This window comes from Candoia aspera, chromosome 5 (genome assembly GCF_035149785.1).
Source record: "Candoia aspera isolate rCanAsp1 chromosome 5, rCanAsp1.hap2, whole genome shotgun sequence".
In the NCBI taxonomy this organism is placed as follows: domain Eukaryota; kingdom Metazoa; phylum Chordata; class Lepidosauria; order Squamata; family Boidae; genus Candoia; species Candoia aspera.
In genome coordinates this window covers 94,361,029-94,385,138 of record NC_086157.1, presented here as the reverse complement: position 1 = coordinate 94,385,138, position 24,110 = coordinate 94,361,029, and the positions used below count along the sequence as shown (strand labels likewise).

Sequence of the window (24,110 nt, the reverse complement as noted above, 5' to 3'; positions counted from 1 at the left end):
GGAGGTAAGAGTACATACAGAGAGCCAGTTTGGCCTAGTGGTTAAGGCTCCAGGCTAGAAACCAGGAGACAGAGAGTTCTAGTCCCACCGTAGGCATGAAAGCCGGCTGGATGACCTTGGGCCAGTCCTCCTCTCTCAGCCCAACTCACCTCACAGGGTGGTTGTTGTGGGGAAAATAGGAGAAGGGAAGAGTACTAGGTATGTTCCCTGCCTAGTAGGAGGGATAAAAAAAAAATCTAAAAAAAAGACACTGACTTAGGACATGATAAGGAAACCTACCCTTTTGTAAAAGTCATGCCTATTTAGACCATGTGGCTTGATATGGGACTTGGTCCCCAGTTTTCACCCTACCTGTCCCATCCAAAACAACTTTTTTTCTTTGCAAAGGGAGAACAACTAACCAGAAACAGGGAAAGCTATATGACAAAAGAGTGAAAGAGTGCAACTAGCCCAGGTAGTTCCAATCCAGCTTCTCTTTCATAGCTGAGTGGGAATTTGTTCCAAAGCCTCCCAGGCCCTTTCAGATATTCTAACATTTATGGCACACTCTCTGTATTGCACAACACCTTACAGCAGTGTTTCTCAACCTTGACAACTTTAAGATGCATGGACTTCAACTTCCAGAATTCCCCAGCCAGCATGGCTGGCTGGGGAATTCTGGGAGTTGAAGTCCATGCGTCTTAAAGTTGCCAGGCTTGGGAAACACTGCCTTATGGAGTTACCCTGAAATGGTTAATTGAACTATTAAGAGCCTGGGGTATGCTAAATGCAAATATTCCCACTCATATCCTCAAAAACATTTTTTTCTAACATGCTTAATATTACAACTTTCATACATTTCACGCTAAAAGAGACAGATCTGAAGCCACCACCTTTTCCAGAAATAGCTTCAAGCTGCCTTAATCAGAATATAAACTTACGATATGTTCAATTGTCATAATGAAATATAACCCTAGTTCAATCCAGCACTTTACATATAAAATTTCAGTTGTGCTGTTGGACGATCATGAACATGACCAGTGTAAGAACTGGCACCCTCAGTCCCAATATTGACCCACCTCATGCACATTTGATATATGCAGAATTCAGGTTTAATGAAGACAAATGGACAGAACAGAAGAAAGCTGCGGTTAAAGAAATCCCGCCAAAACTCACTCATTAAAACATTCCAGTACTCAACGCCCCCCCCCTTCTCTTTCTCACCGGGCTTCAGCGGTCAGCCATACCAGCCACAGATGTCTCTGCCGGTTGGACCTTTACTCCCCGCTTCCAGCCCAAACAACAGTAATTCACACTCCTTGCAATTCTCCCCCTCCCATCTTCCTTCTTGACACACCTCGAATCATCACTGCAGACAAACACGATCAGAAGATTCAACGATCTTTTGATTGTGAAGTCTGACAACCAGAAAGACAGCAATACTCTAATAAAATAGTTTCTAAATTTGAAAAAAGGAAATTCTGACCCTCTCCCCCTCTTCTAATTAACACCAGTATTCCCCAGTATTTGTTAGCCCTAGCAAGTAGGTTTATGCTTAGGGTAGGGCAGAAGTAATGGCTGCACAAACACAGTATCAAAATGTGCAATGTTATATTGGCATTCCAGGTTGACATGCCACCCAAATATTCCGGTTGAGATGTGTGATGTCTTCCCACTTGCATGAATCTGTTTCTTAATGTTCTTCCACTCTGCAAGGGATTACTGTACTGACTAAGTAGGATGGACTAACGTCAGTTCCATATCCTGAACTTAGTAGCTATTGCCCTCTGATCCTTATTTCTATTTCCATTTCCCATTTCCATAGCTCCACTGACAAATGGAAACAACTGGGGTTGGGGGTCCCCTAGGGAAAGATGCAGCTGATTTGCCGTGCCAGAAAAGGCTTGTTCTGTTTCCTGCCATTTTATTCAACAGTGACAGGAAGTTGCAAATCACATCCATGAAGGCTTCTTCAAACATATGCTGAACATGGAGCACAAACAACTCCTTAAAAGTGATATGTTTCTGCTGCCCCATTACCATAATAAAAAAAAAATTACACTTAAGATAGCTGCCATGGAAGTAAAAATAATAACACCAATCTAATCCATAAAAACTTTTCACAAAGATTTTTTGGGTTCCCCAAAGTGGTCAATATCAATTCCCAAGGGTCAGTGGGACTATTCAGGGGCTTGATGTTGTTGTTGTTGTTATTCATAGTACTATTAGTTAAAGTAGTATTTATTAAATTATTTTCATATAATAAATATTTGGGGGTTAATGAACAATCTGAAACTTCATGAAGGGGTCGATAAGCTGAAGAGTTTGGGGACCCCTGGGTTAAAGGATATATTTTAAAGATGTGAATGGATGCATCTCCTCCAGGATATCATTCCAAAACCTCATGGCATCAATTTTAAGAGTACTGCTGCTGTATTACCATTGGTTTTCCTGTACTAATTTAAGGGAGATGAAGGTCCTCATAAGATCTGGACATGTTGAGTGACATGCATGGTAAATACTCAGGCCATCCAGGGCTTCAGAAGCAAGTATGAAAATGCTTGCTAAAGTGTTCTACATCAGGAACAGAAGGACTTTCTTTAATTGGCCAGGCAGACCTCTGTTAGGAATGCTACAGCTGCAGGTTTCCTGTGATGAGCAATGGGCTGGACTCCAAGTCCTTTCTGATTCTAGTATAATACTGTGGCTGGGTTCACATATTACACTAAGCCAGTTCTTCTCAACCTCAGCGCAAGATGAGAGGACTCCAACTCCCAGAATTCCTCAGCCAGGATGGCTGGCTGAGGAATTCTGGGAGTTGGAGTCTACCCATCTTAAAAGTGCTAAGGTTGAGAAACACTGCACTAAGCCTTGGTTTTAACTGTAGTTTGTTAAATAAATGGCAATGGTTGGGTACCCCCAACACACTAAATCACTAGCAAATCATATTATGGCTTAGCATCATTCATCTCCACACACAGCATGTATTACACATTGTCCAACAGGTGCTCAATAGAAGCGTCAGCTGCCATAGAAAAATATTTATCAAGTTTATTGCAATAGAGGTTTACTGAATTATTTTACAGTCATTCTATGGGTCCCAAATTTGCCTTGCCACTTTTGCTATACTTGAATTTCTTTGAGAACAAGCCAAACTGCAAAAAATTACTCATGCACCTTATTATCTGACAAAGTTATTTCTGGACTTACCAGGCACAAAAACCAGTTCTGCCAAAAGTAAATTTAAACAGGACAAAAGAATTTGAATTCCAGAGAATGCCTTATCAATAAAGCATGACTTGATTTTAAGCTAATATATAAAATTATTACTTCATTAATTATTCAAGCTTGTTAATAACTCAAGCAGTATTGACTGTAATAGAAGCAGACACAAATATTTTGTTTTAAAGACCACCTTCAAGTGATAAGCATCCAGACACCACATAGACAAATTTCGTTTATGAATACAAATTTAACATTACATCAAAACAGAATTGTTCTGCCTCTTATCAAAACAATTGTATTTGAAGTCTGAGATGACTCAAAGATTAGGTCCAAAGCAAAACATATCTGCTTGCCCATTTATTATCCAACATTTACAGCAGAGTTTTAAAAATCTTTGAAAATTGTTATCTGGTGATGATTTAGGTTTTGGGTTTTTCTCACTGACATTGGATGTTCCCTTCCATGGAACAACTTCCTAATTAGATTGTGGTAGCCTACTCCAATGTAGAATCATAAAGATACGTTTGACGATAGTTTCTCTAACACACAGCTATTCTGGCTGCTGGTCAACTGGCTGAGAATAAGTTTTAAATGAAAAAGTCTCCTTTTTTTTCTCTTTGAGAAAATGCCAGGCAGATTTCAGCACAGCCATTATCCAAAGAACCATAACACTAGTTCCACAAGCCCATGGGGGCTCTAAGCCAATGCATGCTTTCTGAACCTCTATTTTGCAAGCATTTCCTGTTTCAGAGGATCTGAACAAATTTTAATGAACACACAATGAGAAGAAAAGTGAGGAGGAAGCAGGTAAGTATAAAGTTCATTCCCATTACATACAATCAAGATTTTGGTATGAATATACTTAAGAGTCTTTGATGGAGCGTTGCAGATGTTAAGAGAGTCAAACAGCCCCATTTTATATAAATCAGCTCAAATGAGAAGTAAATCATACCAAATTCAGTTACAGCTGTGAGTTTTACTATTCCAAACTGAATTAAAAGTTAAAATTTTTAAAGTCCAGTAAAGTCATGAATCTTCATCGCACACCAGTTCCAGTTTCTTAACCCTGCAGAGCACAATAACTAAGAAACATATTGCCAAACTCTTTGGGAGGAAGAACCCCAACCCTTTTTAGTTTAAAGCAGGCTGGTTGGGGAATTCTGGGAGTTGAAGTCCACACATCTTGAAGTTGCCAAGGTTGAAAAGCACTGCTTTAAAGGAACCCTCCTGAATCAGAAAAAAGGTATTAGCAAAGTGCAATCCAGTCAGTTCCATAATGTAAGTTAATATGTCGAATATTATAAATGTAACATGATACGTTGTTAAGACTTATGAACAGATTATTCACTTGATCTCTTTCTATGTTTTATTAATATATCAAACAACTGGACAATCTTACTGCCTTAAAAGTTATTCAAAACTTCAATGATTCCTACTCTCAAATACTTCCAACTAAAATATACAATATATTGTATTTCATTCATGTCAATTTGACACCCCTCCCTCCTACTCAAAAGTTCATGAACTGAATTCATTTCAGATTTTTTTTCAGTCCTGCTGAATGCATTTTGGGGGATTTCTTTTCTGTTTTTCATGTTCACATATTTATACACAATCTTATACTATCTCTGCTCAAAAAAATGTCCTATCAAGGCCAGTGGAGTTTAGTCTGGGTAGGCAAGTCTAAGATGACATGATTGAATTGCGAGGCGATTACCTCCCAAGAAATGTACAAAAGTTATCATCTCCTTTGAATCAGATCTGACTTCTGATAATGTTAAGGGCACATCCATGTTGTCTTTTGGGCAACAATATGGTCTTGCTATTGCCTCCTTCTGGTTTTTTTTTCCCCCGTAACTTAACCAGGCTAACCTGTAGTTTCAGTGCTGGTAGATGGTCTCCCATCCAATAATTAACTAGGTTCAACCCAGCTTAATTTTTCAGGATCAGCCAAGACATACCTACAGCTACACTAACAAGGACTAGCTCTTGATTTTCTATTCATATTCATATTTTCCTTTTCTACCATTCCCCAAAGTTAAGTTGTCAATAACATATTCAATGTTGTGACCTGAGCCTTTTCCTTCCTGCCCAGTCATCTCAGTACTATCAACAACAGAAGGGATCTCCTTCAAGGTTTCAGTAAAGATGGTCTCGTGAACCATAAGAAAGCCTTGGCTGAGACCTTTCAAAAGTTCCTGCCAAATTGTAATTTTTGGTGTGGCAGAAGGGATACATACAAGACAATCAGGTCAAAAGAGTTTAACTAATTTTTAGTTGAAGTGTAAATGACCATGACTTGTGTCCTGGCCTGGTCCATTTTTGGAGCATGGGACTTAGCATGCTTCTCAAAGGTGAAGCACTTTCCCCAGTCCAAAGAAGTTATTCACCTAGCCTTACAGAGGAATTTCAACACTCTTATGAAATGCCTATTATGATTGAAAACACACACACACAGAGTCCTTATTTGTAACCGGAATGCCTATATCACTGAATAATTCCCCCTGGCATGTAATACATCCTAGACCGGGAGTAGGGAAACTGTTACCTTCCAGATGTTAGTCAACTGCAATTCCCAGCATCTCTCACCATCAGCCAGGCTGGCTGGTGCTGCTGAGAGTTGGAGTTCAGCAATGGTCCTTCAGGCCTGCCTGCAGGATCGTTCTTGTAAATGTTGTATAATAATTTTCTATTCTACTAATACAGTATTGAATGGGTTTATTTCTACAGAAAGAAATTTATTTCCACAGAACCACATATGGCTCAAGCTTCCTTGTATTGGCTCAATGCACATGATGATTCTTAAGCCTTGTTGATCTCCTGTCTGATTGTATGCTTAAGAACTATACAATATTGGCAAGTCAGAAAGAATTGGGAAGAATTCACATTGGCTACATGGCTTATTGACCAAGATAAAAAGTCTAACCAGTTCCCTTCTTAATAAAAACCCAATCATGTTTATAAATTAGAAATTGTTTTCATAAACAGATTTTCAAACATATTCTCCAGCTAATCTGTAGCAGATAGTTTTTCTATGTACTCAAGGAAAATGAAACAGGGCCTGTAATGTAATGTAATGTAATGTGATGTGATGTAAAAAGGAATTAAATGAAGCTCAGAAATACTTCACAGCAGATTTCTACAAAAGCAAACCATCAACTAGCACTGAACAGGCAGCAGGCAAAGGGAATGAGAGAAAAGACTGTGAAACCAAAACATATACAGCATTTGTCCATGCTGCATAAAAAAATCATGGATGTTGAAATCATTGCTATTATTTGTGTGAGTACAGATCTGAGTCTGAATGATTGCAATTATATTAAAGAATTTAATTGGCTCTCAATTATGTCAACTTTATGTAACCGTTATTCCATCAGTTAGCTGAATACCATGTTTTTCCTCCCAACACAGAAATATGTATGTAAAAGGAAAAAAAAAAACAGAACAGACTGTAAGACTATAATTTAAAGGATAAAATGTGCCAGAGAAAAGGAGCTTGCACAATCATGGTTTGGATACGTTCAATCTAAAATTCCGAAATAACTATGCATTCAATATGTTCAAGAGAAAGTTACCCAGTATTATTGGGAAGAGGATTGGCCAGGACTGTAAAATCATAACCTGAATTCTGTTCTTGTAACAGTGGCTGACTTGCAGCTGTTCTTTCTTCCACCCACACACAGAGTAATTCCATTTTGTTTTCACATCTCAAGACTCTTTTATAGAATACCATCCAGGGAAAAGGTGATATGCTACCCTCCCCAAAAAGGAAAGCAGATCTGTAACTAGTTGTCTGTATACAAACAACTGACACTCACAAGCACACTGCTGACTGACAACAGACAATTTAAGCTTCTCTCTAGAAACTCTCTAGAACAGTGTTTCTCACCCTGGGCAACCTTAAGATGTGTGGACTTCAACTCCCAGAATTCCCATGGATGGCTGGGGAATTCTGGGAGTTGAAGTCCACACATCTTAAGGTTGCCAAGGGTGAGAAACACTGCTCTAAAATCTAAGACAACAGGTACATTTGAACAAGGAGCAAATACATCTTTCCAAGTCAAATTCTCCTTCATTAAAGCCAATGGGATGATCACTCTCATAACTTGGGGTCATGTCTCATATTGAGCATTTTTAAAAGCATGATTTACTGAAGAAGGCACAACTGGCTGAATTCACACAATTCACAAAACTGTAAAGCTTGGCTTACAAACCAAAAGCAAAGTGCTTAGCCCAAACCAAGAAAAGGAGAGCACATTATGGCTTCAGATAGCACTACAATTATGATGCTGACATAGCATCAGTACATCAAACCTATGCTAATGCCAACAAAGAGATAAGTGAGAGATATAAGCAAGGGAGAATGATCTAATTGGGGGAGTGGTTAACCATCCTTTAGCAACCAACTCTCCCTTGAAGAAGACCTTCAGCTAGATAGCAATACCAGCAATAAACTCTTTTGAGTGGGAAGTGAAAGAAAGGCAAAGGAGTGTGGGAGGAAGGATTAAGTACATCCAGCTCCTCCCATCTGTTGATTTCTCTCTGCAGATAAACCTCTTCTCTGCATTCCCAAATACTGTAATCAGAAAACAGGAATTTAGGAAATAGGTTAAAAGGATAGAAAAGGTAAGGAAAACATGACTGAGGATGACATCTTACCTGCTTCAGAGAGCAGACATACATCATTAAGACCTCACTTAATCATCAATAAGAACTGGAGGCTAGCAGGTATAAGACAAAAGGGTAGTATATCTTTAGATCAAGGTGGGCAACTTTTTGATAACCGAGGAGCTGCAGTTAACTTGGATGGGTGATGGAGACCCCAGCAACCATATCCCAGTTAGCTATTTTCTTGGAGTTTGAGGAGCAACTGGATTTTATATGATATGAACAGAGTTAAATTTAGTTTAGGAATTACAGCACAGGGTTTTAGTGATTCTCCAGCATGAAATGGTAGAATACTATGTCACCAATTTTCAGGAACTGTGTCCATCGAACTCATTATTCATAACGTGAATAAATTACTTGAAAAGAATTGTAAGGCAAACATATTCAGAAATGCCACATTAGATGGCAGGGATTAACTAAATTGAGATGTTACTATATATCCCAATTGTGCCTTTCCCAAGACTTCATTGTGCCTAGTGCTGATAGACAGAATGCAGAGTTAAATTAATCAAACAACTATAGATAAACAGGGAGCAAACCCCACACTCACTAGCACTGATGATGTTACCTAGTCCGGTAATGAAACATCTGCAAGCAAACAACCAAGTGCAGAGAGCACCAAACCCAAGAGTTAAATGGATCATTTGTTCGATAGGCATGATAATCCTTACCTAAAACAAACTTTGAAGCTAGGGGATGAGTGGGGAGAGCAAAATATTTACTGGAGTTTGACACAGATCCTGTTTTATCTAGTATTTTCCTGAGTACCCTTGCAGGAAGAAAAGAAGAGAATGCTAGTGAAAAAATTGGATGATACCATGCTGAGAGGTATAGGAGATGGAGAGAAGGGTACAAAGTTATTCTATTTATTTATTTTATTTTATTTATTTTCTATCCTGCCTTTATTATTTTTATAAATAACTCATGGTGGCAAACATACCAAATACTCTTTCAAGCTGGAGAATATGTGCTAATGTGTACAGGTGAAAGCAATACTGGTGAGACCCAGTTTGGTCTAGTGGTTAAGGCAACAAGCTTGAAACCAGGAGACTGAGAATTCTAGTCCCACCTTAGGCATGAAAGCTGGCTGGGTGACCTTGGGCCAGTCACTTTCGCTCAGCCCAACTCACCTCACAGGGTTGTTGTTGTGGGGAAAATAGGAGGACTAAGGAATATTAGGTATGTTCGCCGCCTTGAGTTATTTATAAAATTAATAAAGGCAGAATAGAAAATAAATAAATAAAAATACTGGACATTATGATCTCTCAGGAAAAATATGGAAGTACTATTAGATACTCTAATCCATTATATTATTATTGTTGTTCCTTAGCTATGGTTCTTCAAGAATTTTAGGCAATATTGGTAATTGTAATATACTGTCAATTAATTGGTCCATCTGCCTCAATACAATCTAGAGATAAGGACATCAAACACTGCAAGAGAAATATGATACCAAACTCTAACCCCAACAAGTGCTACATTTACAAATACTAAAGTTTGGTTTGCTGAGCCATGATTTACTGAATAAACCCCAATGGTTACTTCGCACCTTGTTCTACGCTACAAACCACCCAGCCAGTGCATATTGATTTGTCCTGATCAGATCAAGACCCACACAGTTGCAACAAAGTTCCTATGTCATCTTCAAATCATTCTTGAGGAGTCAGTATTAATTCATGGAGAAAACTAGATTGATTCCAGACATGTTTGTGGTACTATCCTTAAGGTTCATGTTCTCTGCCAGTTATTTTTATGTGAAGGCCTTGCCTTAAAGTATTAAAGTCTAAGGCTTCTAATTTGGGGATTCTGACCTAGCATGCCATCCCCATAACAGTTAATTTGGGAAAATTTTGCCAGTCACATTCATCTCACCAGCTCTATGCTGTAGGCCATTCTCCACAGGCAGCCTATCCTTGAAAGCACCTACTGGTTTCAATGCGTTCCACAATCTATAACTTAAGAACTACCCTTTACCTGAGATATGCACAGAATACAGAAAGGAAGATGTTTCTTGTTTCAATCTTTTCAATAACTACCTTCAGACAATAAGCTGTCTCTAAACATTTTCCTGGGGGGTGGGGGTGGAAAAGTGCCCAGCAAGAAAGTTTTGTGTGTTTGGACTCACTTGCACATATTACCCCCTGCATATTCTGCCAATGGATGGAATGCCAATTGTTTCATGCATCTGTAGATGCAAAGTTCCTCCTTGTTCCCTGAGCTTCTTTAGGTCAAGCGGGAGCATTTGCAAACACTCAATTAGCTGAGACAAAATCAAGGGAGGCAGTTCAGCAAGTGGCTCTCACTTCTAATTCACATCTAAGGAAATGACAGACTAGAATAGAAAGGTGAGACCACAGCTGCACAAGGCCCAGCAAAGTACAAGATTCATCGTAACTGTGGTTCATACAGAAGCAAGGGCAGTGGATTAACTGGAATACAAGAGGACACCCTGTAGCCTATATTGCAAGCAGAAGAATCCATAGCAGCTTCTATCAATCAATATACACATTACTGCTCAACAGGGAGAGGAGGAAAAGCGAGAAATCCTGGAGGCTCCTTGGAGAAGCCCATCTAACAAACTCTGGAGAGCCCCTCGTTCAAAAGTGTGAAGGGAGATCAAAGCCAGCCCCGTGAGGTGATGGCATGACATAACAGCAGTTTGGAAACCCAAAATGAAAGGGGTGGACAGGAGAGGATATGCTCTTTTTCACGCAACATTCTTCCTTATGAAAAAGACTGCTTATTTCCAATCAGCAGCATCTGAAAATAGAACTTGGGATAGGGGAAGACAGAAGACATTGTACATCCTGTCACCTCACCCTCAATTCCTGGCGACCAGAGAAATCCATTTCCCATTCATTCATCCTTAAGTAGATTGGAAAGGGTGGGCCTCTCCACATTCTCCACCACTCGGATATGTATTAGCTCAATTACTTACTCAATCATCATCAGCGCTTTCTGTGATGACCTGGGAAAGGGGGACCGCGATGCTAACCTGCGTAACACATTGTTAAGTAGCAAACCCAAGTGGAACGCATATGCCTGGAGGAGATGGCAGGTCGATGTTGCCAAGCCTGCGAGCCAGAACTGTGACTGGAGGTGAAGGCAAATCGAAGCTGAAGATCGAGGAAAAGGTCTGAACCCGGGGCTTCTTGGGCAGCGGAGCAAGACACAGGGCAGTACCCACTGCAGAAAGCAAAGAGGCTGCCAGATGAAAACTGCCTGGGAGCGATCGCTCTGGAAGCGCAGCGCTTTAGGGATCGGGGCGGGGGGCACCTCTGTTCTGAAACTAGCCTACAAGCCTTGCTGCTACGCGAAACAATCGCGGGAAGGAAGCCGGGAAAAACAGAACTTGGAGGACTGATCGGGCCACAGAAGCGGCAGCGGCGGCTGGTCGCTGAACTTACCCTGCCGGGTAGGAGCGCACAGCTCCGGTTTCACTGCACAATCCCAGGCATCGCGCTCCGAGCTAGGGGCAGTGGGGGACTGACGCCGAGCTGCTCTTCCCAGCGCCGCAGATGGAGCGGCGTGGGCTGGGGCTGTATGTAGCTCCTCCTCCCAGCTCGGCTCCTACCTCCTCCGCCGGCGCCGATCTCAGGAACCGAGGCGAACTCCAGGAAAGATTTAACAAACGCGTCTCTCTTGATTCCGCGCTCCCGCACGCGCGCGCGCGGGCAGAGAGACTCCCCTCTCCGGCGGCCCGAACGACGGCAGGTTCCAGCCAATCAAAACCACTCAGCCCCATGGCAAAAAAACGCTTACAGCCTATCGGAGGCTGGCCGGGGCGGAGGCTACGCGAGTCCCGGCTTTTGCCGGGGTTGTCTCTGTTACGCGCCTGATTCTAAGGGAAGGTGTCTGTTTTCTCTGGCGGGGTTGGGCGGGGGAGAAAGGTTGGAGGGCAGAGAAAGCCGAAAAATATGTCACGGTAAAAGGTCCCTTGTTGGTTAGTTTGGTAGCCTTAGTATACCTTGTCGTGGCTGTGAAATGTTTATAGGTGGTTTCCAGTTGTTCCTTCCATTTAGAGATGCAGATGCCTAAGTAAAGATTGGGGAGGAAAACTATGCAATCTTCCCCCAAATGGCCTTATTAGACAGCAACTCCCATCAGGCACCCCCCATTTTTATAGCTGGGGACGATGAGAGCTGCATTAAGGTTGTAGTAATAGATCAGTGTAAGGGAGATGGGTTGTGTGTAGCCCTCAGTATGTTAAACTCTCTATCCTATCAGCCTTAAGTAGCATGGCCAAAGTGAGCGATCATGCTTTCCAACAACCTCTGGAGGGCTACACAGCTGCCATCCTGATCTAAGGCCAGCATCTGGTTTTGCATGTAGCCAGTCATTTGCCTACAGCAGTGTTTCTCAACCTTGGCAACTTTAAGATGTGTGGAATTCAACTCCCAGAATTCTTGAAGTTGAATTCTATGCATCTTAAAAGTTGCCAAGATTGAGAAATACTGGCCTACAGGAAGAATATGAATGAGTTTGCCCAACACGCCAGAGTAAAATGTGATTGTCGAGCTTGTGATTCCATGTGTAATGTGGTACCCCATGCAGCACAGTTAGTTTATGCTTTTAACATGGGAATGTATACCATTGAACTAATACAATAAACTATAGTTCAGTTAACCATGTTATATGATCACAGTCAGTAAGCACTAAAGACAGTTGTTTTTCTATGCTGAATAAACCCTGCATAGAAATGCTCATACATCATAGCAACCTTAATGTGATTTATCTACATTGTGGTATTGTGTGTCCTGTAAATAGAGAAAGTGTGTCCTGTAAATAGAGATACTGCATCCAAAGTTTCGACAAGGATAGAACATTCATAATTAATCTGCATCTATTGAAGTTATTTAAGGCTCTGGCCAGCCATTGTCAAATCTGATTATGTGCCATCAAGTTGTTTTTGACTCCTAGAGATCACAACACAGGGCTGAGGGATGTTGGGGGTGGTATCTGGGAAAGTCACATTCCCTCAGAGGCTGCATGCTGATGGGGAGTAAGACCACCCTATATCTCTCTTTTTTCCTGCTCAAAAGGCTCCTAGGTCTGAGCTGATTGTTGGTAGAGATCTTTCACAGAAGGCCTAGTGTTGCCCTAGCAGCACAGCCACCCCAAAGTTCACCCGGATCTGATCACTCAGAAATCCCACTGAATCTCACATGATGGGAAGTCACAACCAGCCCCCTAAAACTTGGGTTTTATCTCAAAATATTTAAAAGTCATTGCCAAATGGTAATTTTTAATGTTACAAAAGGAGTAAATGATATAAAGGGGTAATTACTGTGTATTATTATTATTATTATTGCCTTCAAATCAGTGTTTACTCCTAGCAATTGTCTGGACAAGTCCCTACAGTTTTCTTGGCAAGATTGCATAAGTGGTTTGCCATTTCCTCCTTCCTAGAACGGAGAGAGAGTGACTGGGCCAAGATCACCCAGCTGGCTTCTTGCCTAAGGCAGGACTAGAACTCCCAGTTTCTAGTCTGGTGCCTTAACCACTATGGCAAACTGGCTCTCAGTTATATTATATATGCAATCTAAATTCAAAATTCAAATAAAAATAATATAATTTCCTTAGGGATTTGGCAGTCTTTAAATGTAATTATTAATAATTTAATATAAAAATATACTGTATATTCTAGGCCTCATACTCTGTTACAAATATGGCCCCTGGCACCTCATTCGAACAGAGAGTGCTGACCTCAATCAGGAAACAGATGCAGATCCCGCACATACTAAAAAAAAAAAAAAAGCTGGTCCCTGCAGCTCTCCATTCTCACTATCTCAGTCCATACATTCATAACTCCAGAAAACTTTTCCATTAAATGATCAAGCTAAAATTTAATTTTTAAAAAAGTATTCCCAAATATGAGAACCAGTCTGTAGTAGTGGTTAAGGCACCGGCCTAGAAACCAGGATACCCTGAGTTCTAGTCCTGCATTAGGCATGAAGTCAACTGTGTGGCCTTGGGCCAGTTGCTCTCTCTCACCCTAGGAAGCAGGCAATGGCAAACCACTTCTAAAATCTTGCCAAGAAAACTCTAGGCACTTGTCCAGGCAGTCACCAGGAGTCAGCACTGACTTGAAGGCACTAACCCATCCTAAAAAATTGTGTGTGTGTGTACATGTACGTGTACATATACATATTTGTGTGTGTGTGTGTGTGTATATATATATATATATGGTGTGTATATATGTGTGTATGTATATGTATATTTGTGTTATATCTATCTGGTGTTTGTATGTGTGTGCATGTGTATTTGTACTGTCTATCTGGGGTGTATGTGTATAAATAAATATCTGGGATGTGTGTGTATATGCATGTGTATTTTAGATCTATAGCTGTGTGTGTGTATATATATAAATAAATATCTGGGGTGTGTATGCGTGTGTGTGTGTGTGTACTGCTTGTCTGCTATCTATCTATCTGGTGTCTGTGTATATATAGTATGTAAATTGATTTTTATAAATATAAATCAATATCTGGGATGTGTGTACACACACACGCACCTGTACTAGTACAATTCTACGCAACTCGACAGAGAAACAAGGTGCATTAAGGTCATGGGACTACCCCAGGCCAGTAGGCATCAGATCAAAACTTCTACCATCAACAGACAAAACTACATTCGGGTGGCATCTGCAATATCCTCAGCAGCGTTCCGGTCAGAATAAGCCCGCCCGTAGCAGCTGTCCCGCCCCCTAACCACGCCTCCCCGCCCAGGCGAGCCTCTTCGGATCAGCTAGAGAGCTTGCTCTGCCGGGGAGGGCGGCACTGAGGTCTGCCTGCTGCCGAGCCCCGCCCCTTTCGGGGGCCTCGCGAGCGGCTGTTGGTGCCCGTCGCCCGCGCTCTCGTGCGACTGCTACTGCGCTGCCGGCTGAACGAGCAAGATGGAGGCGGTGGGCGCTTGAGAGCGGGTCTTCCGGCCGCTGCCCGCCATGGCGGACGATGCCGAGCTGGAGAGGTGAGGTTGGCAGGCGGCGGGAGACGGAAGGCGGAATGGTAGAGCCTTCCGGTGAGCGAGTGGCCGCCCGGCCTCCTTTCCATGCCCGCTGGGTGCGTACCAACAGAGAGCGAGAGTTGGCACCCTTCTCAAACATGGGGCCCGCCAGATGACTGGGAGGACAACTTCCATCATCCCCAGCCAGGCTAAAGATGATAGGAGTTGTACCCCGACTTCACGGGCACCAGATTAGCCCTAGAGCGGTGGTAGACTACGTTTTATTACTCAGTAAGTGATCCTGCCTCACAGACTAACCGCCTAAGTCTGGCCTGGTCGGAGGCTCCTCAGACATGAGGCTGCAGGTCATCAGGGGGTGCAACCTAGAGCACGTTTCGGCCCAGGACATTTGCTGGAGGCCTTGAGGAGCTTGCCTGGCCTTACCTCTGGGATCAAACCCCCAGAGACTGCTCCTGTCTGCCCATAATGAAAACTTGGGTCCAAAGTGGGAGTAGGAGACTAAGGTTTTCTTTTAATTAATGTTCCAAAAATAAGGGGGATGATGCCGCTTTCTTTCTAACTGCAAGGTTCAAACAGGAGGGCTCCTGCATATTATGGACTGATTCTCTAGATTAGAGGGCTTCAGCTTGCGGTGAACACACAGAGATACTGTGGGGTGTAAAATATTTTTCCTTTCCATGTTCCAAGCCTTAACTGAATTATCCCAGTTCTATCCCACTAACTATTCTGCAAATGTAGGGATGTTTATAGGAAAGATGTGGCGAGTGGAGCAGTTTGGAACTGGACAGCTATTTGATATAAATGAATTTGCTGAGTTTTTTAATGAATAGGATTGCAGGTGTAGAACAAAATGCACTTGTTTGAGTTTGGTGAGGACCATCATTAGTGCATGTGTGTTTATAGAACAGATCTTTTAATGCAGTGTCCACTGGATATGCTGGAGTAGATTGTTAAGACGCCCAGCCACCATGGTCATTTGTGGTGGGCATAGCAGGAGTTGGCTTCCAGCCTGAAGCTCCAGAATGTTAAATTCATAAAACACCTAAGAAGAACTTTCCTGGCTCAGGCAAAAGTCTGTTTTATTCCAATATGAATCACCTGCTTGCTCACCTCAGTAGTGAAGAACTAATGGATCCTCCATACTACTATTATAGAAAAGTATACATTTTAACAGATTTTTTAAATGAAAGGCTTTTAAAAAGTCTTATTGATTTAGACTCCCAAGTTCCTCATGGTCAAGGAGATCTGCAGCTAGCAGTCTTGAAAGCCAAAAGGGAAACAGGAAGGGCAGGGGTGAGCTGATCAGGACAGAATAAATAATCTCTGTTTTATCCACATTCAGTTTAAAATTATGGGAGCAAATCCAATCAGAAATCCTACTCAGACAGTTAAAAGAGTTTCCCACATTGTATCATCTAGAACAGAGGCAGACAAATTAGTCTAAAAATTGTTAGAGTAGATGTGATTATTGAACTGGAAAGAAAAAATCAGAAGGCTTTGTGGAAGGGTATATAAAGAAAATAATAAAGGATTTAACAGTGACCCCTGAGGAACTCCCATTGATAATACAAAAGATTGAGAAATGGAACCATTCCACAAAACTGAAAATGTCCAGTGAGATAGATATGTTGGAAATAACCAAAATGCTGTACTAGCAATGCCATTGGAGGTTAATCCTGACAATAGTAATTGATGGTCCCAAGTGTCAAATGCAGCAGATATTGATAGAACCAATTCTGCTAATAGATGGTTTGCTTGGCCACCAAAAAGCCATTAATGGTAGAAGCATATAAAATATCCCACATACCTGATTGTAACATATTCATATGTGTATTAGCAGAAAGGTAACAATCCTGAGAATTATTCTCTCAAGTACCTTAGATAAAAATGATATAAGAGAAAATGAGCAGAAAGTACAGCAAGCAGAAGGAACCAGGAAAGGTGATTTAATAAACGGCATAAATAAGCATATCTCCAAGACCTGGGGGGGGAGAGTGCCAACCTAATAAGAAAGAAGGGAAGAGAGATGAATAAAGGAAAGAGGGGAAAGGATCAGAAAAACTCTAGTCACCTTCCTGAAGCAGCTGAACAGAGCTTTTCTGGAGGGCATTTGGGGGCTGACAAAGATGCAAGTCCTTGCATCTTTATTGTAAGTTTGTGTATATTTTTCATTTTTATTTATTTTGTCATATGTTGTGAGCCTCCAAGAGTCTGCTTATGATTACAGTGGATTATAAATGTGATTGATTGGTTGGTTGGTTGGTTGATTGATTGATTGATTGATTGAGAAGCCTCAGTACTAGGGGCTATTTTTTCTGCTATTGGTGCTGCAGGTCCAACACTGTTCAAGTTGCTGATTTGTAAGCTATTATCAACACTTCTGGTGCCAAAGAAGTTTTTCACTCACAAGAAATAAACAAAATCAAGTTTTGTGAAAAGGAAAAGCAAATCTTTCATATAAAAAAGTTTGTAGCTTAAAATAGGAACATGGAAATAGTATTGGAGGAGATAATTGACAGAGAGTTTTGGATCAGGGGATCAAGGAGTTACAAATAAATTAAACAAGAAAAAATCCAAAATAATATATAAGACCATAAGATGGCATTTGCCATAGAGGGACAAGAGTTCCAAATTAATATTGCCAATTTCAGGCAATTGTAAAGAAAATTTGTCTCTTTTTCCACATACCTGTGGTATACTTCAGAAATGACAATCCTGTTTTTTTTTAAACTGTTATAGAAACAAAAAAGGAGACTTAGTACCGAGAAAACATATCTAGCACAGATTTTCTGTATAGTAAGAGAAATACTTCTGTATAGTAGTATTTACCTTTTGTTACAGAAATAGCATTTTAAACAAAGAACCTCTACTTCCTTTAACCCGATCTTCTGTTTTTGAGATCCTGTATGCCATGGTTGTCAACAGATGGGTTCATAAATATTGAGCTCCACTGCCTATCATGGCTTTGACCAATTGAAGCTTGCACATGTTTTTAGTAAGAGAAGAGGTTGGGACTAGGTTACTTCCTTTAGTTGTACTAATGTCACATGTTGGATTTCCTACTAATGATAAGGATGCAATACCAGTGAAGGTTGGCACATCTTGGCTTGTATGCCACAAGTATAGCTAAAGCCTGGTTTTATTTAAAGCTCACACTATGCAACCTAGGATCTCTGATCTAGAGACCATCTTGTAAGCCAACATGCTGTTTCCTGCATCCCACCAACAGCAGTTACATGTGTTGGACTGATACACTGAAGATAGAGTATTAGCAAGGAGTATATCGCCAGTCTGATCCATTTACAACTAGAGAACAGTTGACTAGGGAGGAAATAAGGAAGGAGCTGAATGTTAACATAGTCTAAAGTGCTTTTTTTTATTAACAAATCAATTCTATCTTGGAGGCTGCTTTAGCTCTTAAAGAGATAAAAGGGCATGACGGGTACATACTCAAACAGAATGCACACTATCATAGTTCTCTTATAAAATGTCTTTGTAGCATTGAAGCATGCAAGGAGGTTTTTTTCTATTGACATCAGAAGTTACAACTTTTTTTAAAGGCCTGTATGTTCCTGTGAAATCCTCCGAAGACTGAACAAATAGGGATGGTGGGTAATGGGCAGGGTAGTGTTTGATGGGGTCAGGACACACCTTTTTATTCAACCCCTTCTTCCCTAAATCAAATAAAAACTTTATTTTTGCAAATGACCAGAAATGCCTCACCCCTAATGTTAAGCTGACAAGAGGAGCAGTGAGATTAAAGAGCGATCTGGTACCTTATCCCAAGTCTAGACAGTTACATTAAGGATAACATACTATATTTCATTAAACTGGGATAAAAATACATGCTATAATTTTAATAGAAAGATTAATCCACATAAGAACCCAATATTGGGCAAATTATTCATTGATCACACTAGATTGCCATTACCAACTTCTGTATTAGTTTTCTTGTGTCTATATGAGATTTTAACCATTTGGAATAATTAAAATAATTAAAATTAAAAAATCTTTTCTTCATGTATAGTGTATGCTTTTGTCCTGAACAATTCTACCTATCAAGTGAGGGATGAGGGGAGTAAGAGTATCTCAAATGTGATAAAAAAGAATCTGAGCATACATTTTCACCATTTTTCCCCCTCATTTAAGCTATTTTTTTATCTTTACATTCATTCTTTTAAATAAAGAAACATGTCTAGGTTGAATTATGTAGCATATAATTCTGGACTGTTTCAATTTCAGTATAATATCTGATGAAAATCTAATAAGAATGGCATCAGTATTTCATTGGTGCCAGAATCGTGTCCTTATGGATTCTTTCGCATCCTACTCCTTTAGTCATTCTTTTAATGTACTCTTATTTGTTTATTCTATTTATATTCTGCCTTTAAAACTTTAAAGTGGTGTATATAATGGCTCCTCCTTATATTTTCCCTACAAAAACTCTGTGGGGGTGGGTTAGCATGAGAGAATAATTGGCCCAAAGTCACCCAGCTGGCTTCTGTGCCTAAGGGAGGATTAGAATTCACAGTCTCTCTGTTTCTAGTCTAGCACCTTAACCATACACTTAACTGGCTCTCTAGACAATCTGAACAAATACCTTGAGCATCTGTCCAGTGACTCATGGGATTTAGAAGATGAAAGATTTAAATTATTATTTGCAAGTACATAATCATCCTTACATTCAATGGTTATAGTTTTATTTTGATTCTGGGACTGTAGCTTGAGTGAATTGGAGATGCATTAACAGTTTGCAATACTGTTGGATGAAAGAAACATGTCCACATTCCAAAGGTATTGGAAGAGTGGTCACATTAAATGTTTGTTCTTAATATTTAGGAAGGCAGTGGAAGAACTATTGATAGAAGCGAAGCGTGGGAAAACTAGAGCAGAAACAATGGGGCCCATGGGCTGGTAAGTTCTTCAAACGAAAGATAGTAATTTTATAAAATACTAACAATTTAAAAAACCCCTAAATGTTGCAATTTCAAATATACATGAATAAGTCTCACTAGACATAGAGTAAGAACGCTTGGGACCGTAATGTAAATCCTTCACAAGTGGATTAAAATATAGTATTTTTTGGCTATCATGATAAACGTGCATATAACTATGAATAAGAATTAATTTCTTTTATATGTAGTGTTACAACAGTTTCTTGCTTGTTTGGAAATGATATTGTTCATTGTCCATTATATTCAGTACCTAGCTGTATTTGTCTTAAATATTTGGACACATTTTCTGATAAAATATTTCTCTAGAATGTTTCTATATTTCTGAAATGAAAACAGGGATGTGTCTATGTCCACCTTGAGTGCTGTATATACAAGGGACTGTACCTAGATAATCCCATTCTACCTGTTTCAAAAGAGGCCTCACTTTGCCGCCTACCAGAAGCACTTACATTTTGTAATGGGAGTGAATGATGCTGGTGTTCTGGAGATTCCAACAAAGCTGCTATTCCTGGATGGGTTTATGGCTTGTGATTGCATTGCCAATGTCAAATTCTACTAAGGAGCCTACTAGTGCTTCCCTTCTTCAGTGTAAGTAATAGGCAGGGGAAGAATACGGCAGCAGAGCCTCACACCCAGTGAAAATTCCTGGTAGCAACAGTGGGATTGACGAGTGTAAAAACAGGTTTTACTGGACGTCTTAATTTTATCAGATCAAAATACTGTGGCAATTAATCTTACATTCTAAAGCCTTTGAAAAGCCTCTTGTTGGAGTCTCACATTGCAGCATTCCAGGATATGGTTATTATTTTACTCCTTGAAAATAAATCACATGAAATTGTCATATTCAGTCAAATCACTGGTCCCTATGGCCAGGTCAACTAATAAGCAAATGACTCGCGAAGTCATTTTTTAAGAGGGGGTCCTCTCTCTGAACTCAACTAGCAGGCGTGCTTGGGAGGCCCTTTATCAAAGAAGAAGAATTTCAGTAAAAAAAGCCAACACATCTGTTTTCCCCATCTACTGCCTATATACATAGGCACTATGGGAATATAGAGGATATATTTGAAAATAGTAATTTAGTCTGATAGTAGCCTGTGTTATTAAAACTAGTTTGGGATTTTTAATAGTTGTGACGTATATTTGCCACTTATTTCCAAAAGAATATCAATTTGCAATTATTTTAATTTCATTTTTAGTAACAGTAATTTAGTAATAAATGACTAAGGATGAAAATAATATACCAAATATTATACAAAGAAGTGGTTTATAAGAATGTTTTGGGTTGTGTGCTTATTCAGGAATCAAACAGCTGAAGTATGTCAGCTTTAAATACCCTGTTTGTGTATACCAGAGAAAAACTGTTAATCTGTCACAGTAAAGCAAGAGAGTTTATGTCATAACAAATTTATTATAGCAAATGCGTTTATCTACTAGAGTTTATTTTGTCACATGAATGACTATAATTACATTGGTACAGATGCACAAGTGTCACTAGATTTCCTGTGTCCTTCTGATGGAGAAATTAAGTCTTTGATATTCCGTTGCAATCCTGTGATAAAATGCACGTGTCTTGACTGCTTCTTTCTGTACTTCAAGTCTACACTAGGTGGCATACAAGGAAAGCCAAAAGAAAATGAGTTGTAGTACTCATTTTGTATATTCATGATGTTTATTTTTTGTGTATTTTGGATATTATATTATTGCTTTTTGATACTTTTGCAGGATGAAGTGCCCCCTTGCTAGTACAAATAAAAGATTTCTTATTAATACCATTAAGAACACATTGCACTCCCCCAAAGAGCAAGACCAGGGACAGAAACATCAAGAAGAAACTAAAGAATCTGAGCCAAGTCAGAGCAGGGAAGACGCCAAACCAAAGAGACCCAGAGTGCATCCTTACAAGCCTAGTTTTCGGTCTAGGAGAGTCAGCTGCTCTCCTCCCAGGCACAGGCACAAGCACAAGCACAGGAACCAGAACACAAAGGACAAGTACGAAAAGCGATCCAACAAATAATGAAAAACTGTCTGTCATTCGAAGACTATAATTAAGCTATTAACTGTGGGGGAATGTTCATTTATCTTTGACTTCAAAGTATTTCTCAGTACAAATGTATGTTGTAACAGTTTAGAGTTGAATCTTGCAACTTTCTTGGAGTTCCCATGTCCCTAAAAAATTGACTCTGTGCTTCCTTTCTGTTACTACACCTCCTCCAAATTTAATTTTGATGGTTGTAAGATTTTTGTGCTTAAATCTTTTGGAAATTATCTTTTAGATCACATGTGGGCAGCCTCTTTCAGCTGTCTATTTTCTTCACTGCCTAGAGAAAAGATTGCTCTGTTTGGTGTTGATCAGAATCATTGAGAAGGAACCTGCCCCAGTGATGCCAGTGCAGTAAGGAATGATGTTTTCCTGTTACATAGTACAATATGTAAATATATATAGTGTACATGACACTTTGTAACTCTATTCAGTAAAGCTCTTAATACAATTTTACTGTACAATTTTACTGGGTTTTTTTTTTGCTCCTTAGATATGGATCTTGGTAATACTCTAGGCCTTCACTTTATTCAATTTGAATATATTTTCTGTAGTTTTAATATGAAAAAAGACTTATATGGTACCTGAATATTATAGATTATTTAGCTTGAGTTAGTTAAATATAAGAGCTCCAGTGCTGACATCAAACTCTGTGTAAAAAAATACCTGTTGTTCATTTCATATTAGAATGTATGCTCAAGAATATTTATTTATTTACTTTTCCCGACACCAAAGTGTATAGAGTTCTCTTTTGACCCAGATATCCATGTGACTTCTGAATTGACAATTTTTTCCTGCTCTTAAAGTTTTAGTGTTTTGAATTCATCTACTTAAAATGATGTGTATTTCGTTGCTAATAAATGCGACTAAGCATTTTTCTGTATTGAGAGACAATGAAAACTATCTTGGAAGTTCTGTTTTAAAATGCTAAATATGTAAAGCAGAAGCGTATTGAACATTGGCACTTAAATTCTAATTTCTGTGTGAGTCAGATTCTCAGTGATTTTCTTATTGTGTAATTGATACTTGTCTTTATTATATTTCAAGTATTTTTCCTGAAAATAGGAGTGAAAATAAATAGTAACTGGTTAGTGATATACATTCTTGAAAAGTGAACATATCTTCTGCTATCTGCAGGTACTATTCTGGCTTCAACATACATTCAATCGTGTCTGTCCATCTAAAATTCACATTCAGTCAACATAATAGTATAAATCCACCTTCAGCTTTATTGATTACACAGCTTGAATAATAAATAATTGATAAATTCAGGATTGAATTCTTAACTAGAGAAGAAGAATGGGCGGTTGAAAATAGCTGATTGAGATATAAAAGACAGGCTTGATGAAGTGATAGTTACAAATTGCTCACATTTACCAGGCCTTTTAAGCTGCAATTCGGAATGGCTAAGTACAGTAAGGAAGGAAGACTATGCTTCTGGTGGAAACTGATAAAATAAGAAGAGAAAAAGTATGTAGGAGAAACCAGTCATTATAAAATAATTGGCTGTTAGGTTAGATCAGATGCTGGCAGGTTATAGAGGGAAGATTAAGGCAGTTCTAAATGAAGACACTAAAACCAAATACCGTGCTAAACTGCAAAGCTGGCTAGTATCAAATGTGTTGCAGACCTGGTACTGCCTACTAGTAGATGTACCTAACTAGCCAAGTAACTGGTCTATGGACCAGCTAAATGTGAAATCTGAATACAGGGCTTTGGCTTTGTCTGATTGGTAGAAACCAGAGACCCATTTAAGGCATTAATGACCGTAAAACATTACTGTATTTCTGTTTCTGATTTCATTGAGGCAGATGTCAGGCTAAATGGGACTAATTTTGTTCAACTGACTTCTTGGCTGCACCCTTCTGTGTGTGCATTTATCACTAATGCCAGCCTTGCAGTATTTAGCATAATGTGCAAGCACAGTGTAATAATACAATCTCATACATGTTTACTCAGAAGACTGTCCAGTTAAGTTCATTCGGGCTTATCCAGATGATAATGGGGGACTTCAGCTAGCAGAAACTTTGAAATGGAAGTGACCATGTAATAGAGTTCTTGATTTTAAGAGAAACCAAAGTTAAGTGTAGCCAAAAGTGTCTTGGATTTCAAGAATGCACGAAGGCTAAAACTCAGAATGAGCCAAATTGGCAAAGAATGCTAGAAATTACAGAAAGGGCTTTTTTGGTTATGTTCAAGATAAAAAAACAAAAATTGTCATATCAACTGATCAGTGAACATATCAAAAGCTAAAGAGTAACCCCCCCCCCCCAAATAGA

The 24,110-nt window shown here is 39.6% G+C and overlaps 2 protein-coding genes across 2 annotated transcripts in view; one reads left to right on the top strand and one right to left on the bottom strand.

Moving 5' to 3' along the window:
• The window catches only part of LNX2 (ligand of numb-protein X 2), a 76,507-nt gene extending 65,014 nt beyond the window's left edge, over positions 1–11,493 (bottom strand). The window contains exon 1 of the mRNA XM_063305742.1: positions 11,280–11,493. The gene's annotated coding sequence lies outside the window, so the exon portion shown is untranslated. The remainder of the gene's footprint in view (positions 1–11,279) is intronic.
• A 3,189-nt stretch (positions 11,494–14,682) lies between these two features.
• POLR1D (RNA polymerase I and III subunit D) lies at positions 14,683–22,282 on the top strand. Its single transcript, XM_063305740.1, has 3 exons — positions 14,683–14,841; positions 19,678–19,752; positions 21,516–22,282. The coding sequence occupies exons 1-3, from the start codon at positions 14,816–14,818 to the stop codon at positions 21,805–21,807; spliced, it is 393 nt and encodes a 130-aa protein (XP_063161810.1). The 5' UTR covers positions 14,683–14,815; the 3' UTR covers positions 21,808–22,282.
• The last annotated feature ends 1,828 nt before the right edge of the window (positions 22,283–24,110 follow it).